Here is a 10,786-nt window from a genome sequence, read left to right as displayed (position 1 = left end):
CAATTTTGAAAAAAAAAATGAATGAATGATTAAACAATAGGCCTTTATATTATATAATATCAATAGTTCTTCTGTATGGTTGTGAAACTTGGACTCTCACTCTGAGAGAGGAACATAGGTTAAGGGTGTTTGAGAATAAGGTGCTTAGGAAAATATTTGGGGCTAAGCGGGATGAAGTTACAGGAGAATGGAGAAAGTTACACAACACAGAACTGCACGCATTGTATTCTTCACCTAACATAATTAGGAACTTAAAATCCAGACGTTTGAGATGGGCAGGGCATGTAGCATGTATGGGCGAATCCAGAAATGCATATAGTGTTAGTTGGGAGACCGGAGGGAAAAAGGCCTTTAGGGAGGCCGAGACGTAGATGGGAGGATAATATTAAAATGGATTTGAGGGAGGTGGGGTGTGATGATAGAGACTGGATTAATCTTGCACAGGATAGGGACTGATGGCGGGCTTATGTGAGGGCGGCAATGAACCTTCGGGTTCCTTAAAAGCCATTTGTAAGTAAGTAAGTAACTCCATTAAAATTAATTTTGAACATGGTGCGAAACGGGAGGTACCTAATGATAAGAATGATAAATTAATGGAATTGAATATACAGGTTCAATGTGGTCCAGAACAGGATTCCTTAGGACAAGTTCAATGCAGCCCGCAACAGGATTCCAAATTCGAGAATTTTTTAATGAGGAAACTTCGAAGTTTAGTGTTAGGAACAGAATGACAGATTGTTATTTTGCTTCACTCCTGACAGTTGCCTCGTCCCAATTTGCAACCAGTTTATTAAAAACTTTTAGAAGCACATTCACAGTTCCACTCATCCCACACTCCTTCATTGGATAAGTAATAATAGGCAACTAGGGTTTTATTACAATAGTTTTGTAAAATGTACAATTTCAGCTTTTAAATGAACTATGCTGGCTCGTCTCATGTATCTCTTCTTACTTTTAGCCTGCTTACATAAAAGTTTGCCCATCACTGATTAAGAGTATGAAATTGTAGCATCTGCTGCTTTGTCTTAATGAATAACATGCACCTTCCCGTCACGGTATTGTGTGTTTGTCTCTAGTGTGCTGTTCTGTGTTGGCTCCTCAGTGGCTCTGTTTCGTGCTGACCACACGACCAATGAGCCCAGCAACATGTATGTCTAGTGTATCCTTAGTTTGTAAGTTGGTGTCAAGGAAGGAAGTAAAACAAGACTGAGAAAGAAAGACAATTTGTGATACGTAATTTAAAAATGTGATAAAACATTTGTTTATTTTGGAAAAGAAACATAGTTCGGTGTGTTTGGATTTTGGACATGGTGGACGTATTCGTCCGCCGATTTGAATTTCCTGTGTTGCCGCCCATGCGCAGTGCGTTATTCAATTTTTCTGCGCAACACATCAGCCATGTATGCTGCGTTCCTTCCCGCGCCCAGAAGTGATAATGGTTTATTATTGAAGATTTAATTAATACACAATGGACATAGGGAAAGGAGACATAGAAGAATCACACCCTAGTAAGTTCTTACTTTGCAATGGACATTTAATGTTATATTTAGCACCATCACGAGAACAAAAAGAAGAAACGAATCTCGATCGTCTTGTGTTTCTAGTGCAGAAGACGATCATTTCGTTCAAAATGGCGTCAGTCTTTTGTTTCATAATTCCCATAAATTCAACTGTAAATAAATGTGTAAACAGAACGTATTGTTATTAAGGTTTCATAAATCATCTACAATAAAATATTTATTGTTATGAGAGAATTTACTGGATATAGCTTTTTTTCGGTAATGTTATCACTATAGGGGTTTTAACAATTAACTAATTCCCTTTAAATTTTCGAACGTGTATTAAACTGATCATGTGTATGTAAGGTTATGCACTCAAATTTTAAGGATATTATTCGTTATTTAGCACTGGATTACCTTTACCTTATGTTGTCCGAAAGATATGTTTGCTGTATTCGTGATGGGCATATAAATACAATTAAATGAAAACTCTGTAGCTGTTTGATAAATAGGGTAGTCAATGTTGTGATTGTATCATCAATTGTAAATATTCTTTTTGCGTAGGTGACGAAGGAGGAGGTGACGGAGAAGGAAGTGGTGTTAATATTTCAAATGGCATATCTGAAAGACATAAACTTACCAAGACTTCAAATGAAGCGGGATATTATGGACTGGACAAAATCCGTGAAGAAGTTGATCTGTTAAATCATTCTGGAAATCAGCAAGACAATGTATCAGGAAGGAAAGATGAGGTGATAAGGTAATTGGCATATGATAATGGAAACATTGGCTTTTCATTTTCCAAGTGAAAGGTATTGGTATTTTTAGAATGTACTACAATAATTTCATTTATTTATCGCCTGTTTAATCGTTATGTGATACGATAATTATTATGTCTGTCCTTAGTGTTCATCAAGTTTTTGTAAAAGATGAACGGACCCGAGGGGATGATAATGAAGTAATTGAAGCAGAAGAGATTGTTTTGGAAACTGTAGATTCTTCGGGTCATATGTTGCCAGTTATTGTAGAAGAAGCAGAGACATCAATTGTAGAGGAAATTATTCAGGTGAGGAATCTGAAAACAATATTATGGTACTGGTAGGCTAATGTGAATGAAACTGCCTTAACAGTAATGAAGGTGTGTGTCCTATATTTAATATAGGCCTATAGCTATGTATGTGACAGTAACTTATATAGATCTAGGCTTATGATGGCGGTTTACATCTTTTTTCGAACCTGTAACGAAAATTAAGTTTTTCTGAAAACACTAGAGGAACCGCCAAAAATTACATTGAAAGTCATTGAAGAGCAGATTTGTCTGGTTTGTCGAATGCGCATCATCATGTTTACGAAAAGGCACTTTTCAGTGCCAATAATTTATTTTGTGTGCACAAGGTTGGAATTTAGGAGTAAGAGGAAAAGAAAGGTATCCGGGTTCTGAAATTTATCCGAAAATCAAGTTAGCTTAAAGTCTTTCAATGTTCTGTAAATTTAACAATTTCAATGTATTAGGCCTAAGTTAATGTGCTTATTTCTCATGTTTGATGATAGACATATTATATGATGCAATGCAGTTATCATAGTGTTCTCGAAAATTTTTATAATACATCCAAAGTGCCGCCACAGTTGTCTAGTGGCTAGAGTGCTGGACTTATAATCTTTGGACCCAGTTCGATCTCCGGAGTATCCCCGATTTATAACTTGTGTTGAGCAAGCTCATGGTCAAGATAACACAGGAGTTTTCTCTGAGAGTTTTAGTTCCTCTGCGTCATCCCAACAAATCTCCATTATCATCTCATCATTGTGGGGATAGTGTAGACCAGCTTCCTATGGCGCATTCTGGGCAACAACTCTGTTGGTAAATCGGTCTACATAACTGGTTTCATATGGGTGAATGACATAAGTCAAGTACCCACCATTAGTTAAAAAAAAAAAATTCGAAGTTCTAATGCCACAAATATTTGCACTAGGCTTACACTTCCTAACTTAATTAAAACACAGTAGGTAGTTCTTGCAGTAGGATTCTTGATACCACAAATCTGATCATCCATTTTGTCACTGAATGTCGCCCCAAAATACACGATATCCATGGAATGGTTCATTGTTAGATGGGTTGCAAGACCTCTAACCAGTAAAATGTAAACTCTCCAGCAATAGGGCTATGTGTGGATTGTGCTGGTGAGCTCATGCTCCGCAATCAAGTTGAGTAGTGTGGTCACTTCTCTTTTGTTGTTGTTGGGCATATTGTCATCCATACCTCCTTTGTTGCCGCATCAATCATTCCGGCGGTGACATCATGACATGTCTGCAAAAATTCATGTTTTCGTCAATCTGAAGAATGTAGTCAGGACAGTCAATTTTCACTCTTACATTGTAAATGATTCATCTGATTCAAAAGATTGTATTTTCCAAAGTATTACATAATTATGATAATGATTGATACATGAAAGAACCGGAAACTCTCCTTTGTCAAGCAAGAACTGCATGCAGACTCCCTTTATGTGTACAAAGTGGCTCAAGAGCAGTTTTGTTTATAAAACGATCTATTTCGTTTCAAAGCACACAGATTAAAGCACAACTTAGTTTCTTCACTTCACGTTGTAGGAAAGTCTTTCACATGTCAAGTAAATATCAGTAATTTTAACAAAAGAACGTGAAGTGAAATTTCTTTACTCATACTTGTTCTATCCAGTCGTATTTCTGCATTGGTGACAACAGGCTCTGCATTTAGAACTGGTTGGCTGCACTGCAACATTTGACATGTGTCTCCATACTCCATACGTCTGCTAGACTTCCCTCACCTTGTGCATGTGCACAGTCAGTGCGTCAGACTTATTGCATATTTGTAAATTTTGTCACGCCTATAATTTCTAAAGTACACATATTCCAATGAAGAAAACGGCGATCGAGAGGCAAAGCATCAATGTATGCAATGTGACCTTGAGCTGGCGAGGGTGACTTCATCTAGCGATACATGGGAAGGAGGAAGTTGCATGAATTGTCTGGTCACTTGGAAGTCAAAGCAATGTAAGCCGAGAATATGAAGCGGTAGAATGTTAGCGGTAGTGTCAAATAATTCGTAATGAGTGAGGCTACAATCTCAAATGAGCAACAATCAGCAGTCTACATATTAAATTAGAAAAATTCGCGATTGAAGTTGAATGAAGAGAAATAATTCAAATGTTCGAGGCATGTGCAGTACAAATGGGAGTGGGTGTATAAATATTGGGTAGCAAATGATAGATACTATAGCAACTCACATGTTTACTTTCAATGCATACAAGATGGCTACTCCCAGGAGTCCAGTACAGTGAAGATATACTGGGTTTTCAGTGTGTTTGGAAAACAGATATTGTTAGTGCTGATGTTTACCTTAACAGCAGTTCTATCCCTTTTGACATAACCTTGAGTTAAGATATGTTATAAATAAAATTATACTTGATTGCTAAACGTATGTACATTTCTACATTCTAATACATCATCATCATCAATGGCTCGACAGCCATGCCTTCCCCAGAAGCTTCTTCCATTCCTCCCTATTAAGAGCCTTGCCCTCGCAGTTCCTTTCTCAAAGCAGTTTAACGTCTTGGCAGATATTGTCCTCCCACCTCAATTTAGGCTTTCCACCTCCTCTCTTGCCCTCTGGTTTTCTTTTAAAAATTTCTCTTGTTATTCTGTCATTATTCATTCGTATTATGTGCCCTGCTCAGTTGAGTCTATTAAATGTAATTCATTCTTGTACCATCCCAAGAGATATATTCACGCATAAGATTTCCAGCTGTGTCTCTGATACAGTCTAACCAGTTGTTTTTGTTAAAAGTTTACATTACACTCCAATCACATACCGAAACAGATTTTAACATATAATCGAAGAAGTTGAAGAAACCTGGGAATGCCGAAATAACAGTGGGTCTAATACATGAAAGAAAATGTTGATGAAGATGAAGAAAAAGTTCGCATTACATACTACTGTCAGTCTATGACGAGTTTGTTTCCATGGGATGAGGTATTTGCAGGGAATGGTGTTTTGTTGTATTTTTATCAGTTGATTACAGGTGGATGCTTGGCTACTAATGACATAGTACAGATGGAGAGGATGTCACTATTGTTTCACTAACATGCAGTCATCAATGCAATATGTAATATAAATACCTGCCGAACTCATACTAATTAGAGGCAGGCTCATATTTTTTGTATGGTCGTATAGTAGTGATGAGCAGAATCAAATAATATGTTCCCGAATAATATTAAAAATCGAATAATTTATTCGAATAGAAGTTCTCGAATACTTTTATCATTCGAATAATGGTTTGATTACTCACTGGCAGGTTCTCGCTTCTTGGTTCTCTTATCCAACATCAGCATGACAGTGATAATGATAATGGTGACCTGTGACAGCAGTGTATTGTGCAAGCACTGGAGTTTATATATTTTTTTTATTATTCTAATCACGTGCTGTAGCTATCTGCAACTTCCAATAAAGATGTTGATTCCTGCATTCCGTAATTAGACGAGAGAAAGAAAGAGGAGAGAGGTGAGACAGAAAGAGACAATCTGGAGTAAGTCTTTATTACATTCAACTACCTCATGTTTGTAGGTGAGGTTAGCCGAATGTATACGATTGATGAGCAAGCGGTGTTCTTGAGATGTTCTTTATCTATACTATTTATTTCTGTTCTCATTCTTTACTTCTCTTAGCATCTGTCATCTGAACAAATTATTCAAATACTTGTTCATGATTCGAGACCTCGAGAACTTACAAGAATCGAATAATTCGTATTTTTTATTCGAATACTCCCATCACTATTGTACAGTACTGTGATTACCACTGTCATCTTACATAATGTCTACGTTCCTTCCAGAGATAAATGGCATGGAACTGTCAGGACTTCAGTTTCACATCACCATTACCTGAAACACCTGTAATATCTTTTAGGTTAAATTGTATTGAATGAAAGATAGTGTATATGACTGTTTCATATTTAATGAATTATTTTTCTCCAAGAATTGTTTACAGTTTCTCATTGAATAAGAATGAGGAATTTTTCAGTGTTCTAATATTTCACGAATTGTTCTATGTTTTAATTATTCTGACAGCGTGCAAATGAAGGAGAGATGGAGGGAGATGGAGACTTGGAATCTGAAGAGCCACATGATGAGATGGGAAGGATAAGAGGAGATTTGCTTCCACCACTTCAAGTGAAATTCGCAGCAAATACTCCTAGAGGTAGACGCAATCAAATCAAATACAAGGTCAGTTATAAGAATATCGTCTATCTTGACCTGGATACTTATTTACTTGATTATAAGACGCACCTTTTTGGGTTAAACCACCTCTTTCAAAATTGAGGTGCATGTTATATTCGAAAAAAAGTACTGTATCTCCAATGCTTTAGATCAGTGGTTCTCAACTTTGAGAAACTGCTGCCTGGTAAATTCTTTTTCTATGAGACAGGGGCCCGATCCCAACAAATTTACTCGTAAATACCTTCCCAATTTCCTTAAAGTTCATACATTTAACTAACATAAGTTATTAATAATCAAGAATGGCATAATTATGCCATATCAGATATCCACTTTTCAACTGTATTATTCGACAATAGAATGTCTTTCATTTTACTTGCCGCAGCCTGGCCTAATACTTTATTACAAGCAGCAATTAAAGAAGGCTTAATGAGTTCTTCACCAATGCAATACAGGTTTTTATGTTTGGCTATCTTTAATGATATAACATAGGATGCCATCAGAAGTGAAGCGTCAGTGGTTGAAACATGGAAAATAAGTTTCTTTTATATTTTAAGTGCATCTCTTTTATGCAAGAAGAATTCAATTGGTTTGTTGACTAAATCAGAATGTTTTGTATTGAGATGTCGAAAAAGTCGCAATGGCTTCATAGGTTCAATTGCCAAAACAGTAGCACAAATTACACATCGAGGTCGTGGTAATTGGTTAGTATCAAGGCATTATATGAACCAAATTTGGATTAGTTGTCCATGTACTTACGAGTGAATGCAGATTTTTTCTTCTGTGTGCTGATAGTTTTCCACTCCCTTTGCTTTCCTTGAAGATTGCTTTGTGGACTAGAGGTGGAGCATCACTAGTTGTGTTACAAACAACTTCAGCATGAAATTTCTTAATATCAAAATTAAGCAAAGACCCTTGTCTTTTATTCATATTAATATTCAAATCTGTATGCCTATTACTTTTAAAAAATCACGACACTCGGATTTTGAAACAAGCACTTAGACACTGCAATGCGAACTTGCAAAGAGACAGTATTCACTATGATATTCAATATTGAGAACTGGATACAGGCTGCCTTAATCTTAAATCTAAGTGAAAAAATATTGTTTATACTTTCTAGCTAATTGGTTACTGATATCTGCAACACAGGTGTTATTTCGTTCAATTTTGAGAACAGAGGATTCGTTACTCATTGTTGTAACAGACTTGGATTGCTTGCAGGCAATTTTTATGACCAGTCATCGTTTAGTTTTGAGAAGAGAGGTTGCTCCGCTCATTTGTTGTAATGGACTTGCAGGCAATTTTTATGATAGTAATAAACAGCGGTATTCTCTTTCCTAAATGTTGAAAGATTTCTAAGTCTGAAAAATTCCAATCATTAAAAAATAATTGGCTTGGTCACTGACATTTGCTACACAGATGTTATTTAGCTTGATTTTGGAATTTAGAATTTGAAGACGATCTAGATGTGCGCTTTTCGACACCATCACGAAAATTATTCTCGTAAGAATATTTACACTATAAGATATATTTTATTTTATTCATGAAAATTGTTTAGATAAGTAAAATGAGAAATGCCAGAGAATGTCTCGTGGCCCAGTATAATTGACACCAGGCCCTGGCGGTTGAGAAACACTGCTTTAGATGATAGTGAAGAAGTCTGGTTTGGGAAGATGACAGACATTGATGATTTTGATTTCAAAATAGACATGATGATGGGACTTCTGAATCTGAAGGTGTAAGTGGGAGAGAATGTAATGCATACGTAAAAGTAGGACTTTTTTCATTAATATTTTTATTCCTCTTTTTATGATTGTTATTATTATTATTATTATTATTAATTTTTTTTTTCGTGTTCTCAAAATTGGGGTACTGGCGTTCTGTAAGAAGGGAGAGCTACTGCGTAACAACAGACACCATCGTGCCCGTACAGCAATTGCCAACCTGCTAAGAAACAGAGGATGGGAAGTACATGAGGAGATTCATTGCGTGTCTGAAGATGATTCTCATAGAAGAGTCGATATAATTGCCATCAATAGAAGAACCCAGAAAGCGATGGTCTTAGACCCTACGATTTGCTTTGAACGAGACACAAATCAAGCACTGCAGATTAATGATGACAAGCGAGCTAAATATGTACCTTGTCTTCCATACCTCAGTGAAAAATATGGCATTTCGCTTTACAACTGGGATGTTGCAGGCTTACTATTTGGAGCGAGGGGTTGTTTATCAAAATTTACATGTAATATTCTTAAATCCTTTAAAATTCCCTTTTATGAGGTTCAGAAGATTGTAATGGAAATTCTGAAGGCTTCTCTTCAAATTTTACACTATCATCTGTATATTAACACGTAAATTTTTGTTTTAATGTACAAATCTAATCCATATTTTGCCCGTTTCATTTCCCTTTATCTTTTATGTTTGTTAATTCCAGATCCCAGTGGTCAACCTCACTTGAGGACGGATGATTTTAAATCCTAGTAGGTAGTGGCATGTCATAATCAAGTAAATATGGTAGGATTTTTATGCGTATATAGACATTTTCTTTCTAGTTATATTGCTTACTTTTCTTATTAGGGAAGTGGCTGTTTTTAAATACATTGTTGCAAAGGGCATGCATATAAAAATTATATCATGTTTAACAGCTAAACTTCCACTAAATGAATATTTGCAAGACTTTGTGTTTAGCATTTTCATAAAAGTTTAGTTGTAACTAAGAGGTTTAGTCATCCTCAGTAGTCTCGTATTTATCACGCTTGCCATTGAATCCAATGTTTGAGCGTTCAAATCCAGCCAAGAGCATAAGATTTTTAAGGATGGTAATATACTTAACATAACTTCCTTTGAAAAGGAAGTAAAGTCGAGGATCCTGTATAGTGAAATTATGACACTTAAGATTTTGCAAACAAATTCACTGGTGACCTTTTCTCTCCTAAATTTACCTGCTTCACTTGGACAGATTGTTTTTGGTATTTTCAATGTTCTCATTCGTATGCTTTCTGACCTTCAGTGCAATCCCTGCCTGGAGAACCGAATGAGGGACTGTTTTACTTCTCGAGAATTTTACAGTGAAGGAATCCATAAATCTGTAGGGTTAAATTTTTTAGACATTTGTTTGCAACACACGTACTATGTCCTGTTGCATCCTATATTGACCTGAAGATCATGGCACTGTAGATACTGTGATTGACTATAGTGCCATCTGTGGGAGGGAGCTACACTTCCTGGTCTGCTGTAGTCCACTGTGAAAGCCTTCTTAGGATTTGTGCAGTTCTCCCAGACAGATGATATCTGTAGGCGAATCATGGATCTGCTGGATGTCCTGGTCGATCTGAAACTTATTGAAAATTATAGATGAAGTTCAAATTTAATGAAGGCGTAATGAATTCAAAAATCCAATGCCAAAAGTTTACCATCTTGCTCCATTATGCTACATGGAGTCTTCCCCAGTACAGGCCATGAAGGCCCAAGAAGTGATGTAAGATTAATGCTACTACCTGTACAGTCAACATTAATGGTAGTGGGAATGTCAGTCCTACATGTCCGCTGCCTTTACCCCAAACAAAACGTCCTTGTTTGAGGCTGAGTAATCCTCAAGACTATAGTGCAGGAAGGATTAGATTAATGGAGAGAATATTTGACCCCATTGGGGATTAAACATGCGACCTTCTGGCTTGCAGTATTATGCCTTAACTGTGATGCTCTGAGAGCCCCATATTATGAAATATACTGTATATAATTAATTCTAAAAAAACAAACCGTAAGTAATTTTTGGAGTGTCTATAGTGAAACAATAGTTGACTTTTGTGATGAAAATTGAATTGACTTCTTTTGGTTATGTTATAAACAAGTTATATATTTATGTTGTAGGTAATCAGTAATGAATCAGATTACATATCAAGTATGGGAGAATCAAGTGAATATCCCCGTAAATTGATTGATAAAAATGATCCACGAAGTAGACTACATTATGTTAAGTACCTGAAGAGAGATGGCAAGACTCTAAAAATTTGGGAATGTGGTATATGTAAGTATTTCTTTCT

General features: G+C 36.2%; 1 protein-coding gene across 4 annotated transcripts in view; it reads left to right on the top strand.

Moving 5' to 3' along the window:
• The first annotated feature begins 1,375 nt into the window (after positions 1–1,375).
• LOC138715212 (uncharacterized) overlaps positions 1,376–10,786 on the top strand; it is a 53,442-nt gene continuing 44,031 nt past the window's right edge. For 2 of the 4 annotated variants that reach the window (XM_069847875.1, XM_069847874.1), the window contains exons 1-5: positions 1,377–1,508; positions 2,064–2,259; positions 2,406–2,565; positions 6,597–6,752; positions 10,614–10,770. In XM_069847875.1, coding sequence (XP_069703976.1) covers positions 1,469–1,508; positions 2,064–2,259; positions 2,406–2,565; positions 6,597–6,752; positions 10,614–10,770 — 709 coding nt within the window. In that variant the 5' untranslated portion in view covers positions 1,377–1,468. Of the gene's footprint in view, positions 1,509–1,650; positions 1,779–2,063; positions 2,260–2,405; positions 2,566–6,596; positions 6,753–10,613; positions 10,771–10,786 lie in introns of those variants that run through there. The other 2 variants (XM_069847876.1, XM_069847877.1) reach the window with 2 other exon arrangements.

The sequence above is a fragment of the Periplaneta americana genome, chromosome 15 (assembly GCF_040183065.1).
Source record: "Periplaneta americana isolate PAMFEO1 chromosome 15, P.americana_PAMFEO1_priV1, whole genome shotgun sequence".
NCBI lineage: Eukaryota > Metazoa > Arthropoda > Insecta > Blattodea > Blattidae > Periplaneta > Periplaneta americana.
Note: the sequence above shows the minus strand (reverse complement) of the source record. Positions and strands in the feature narration are given on the sequence as shown.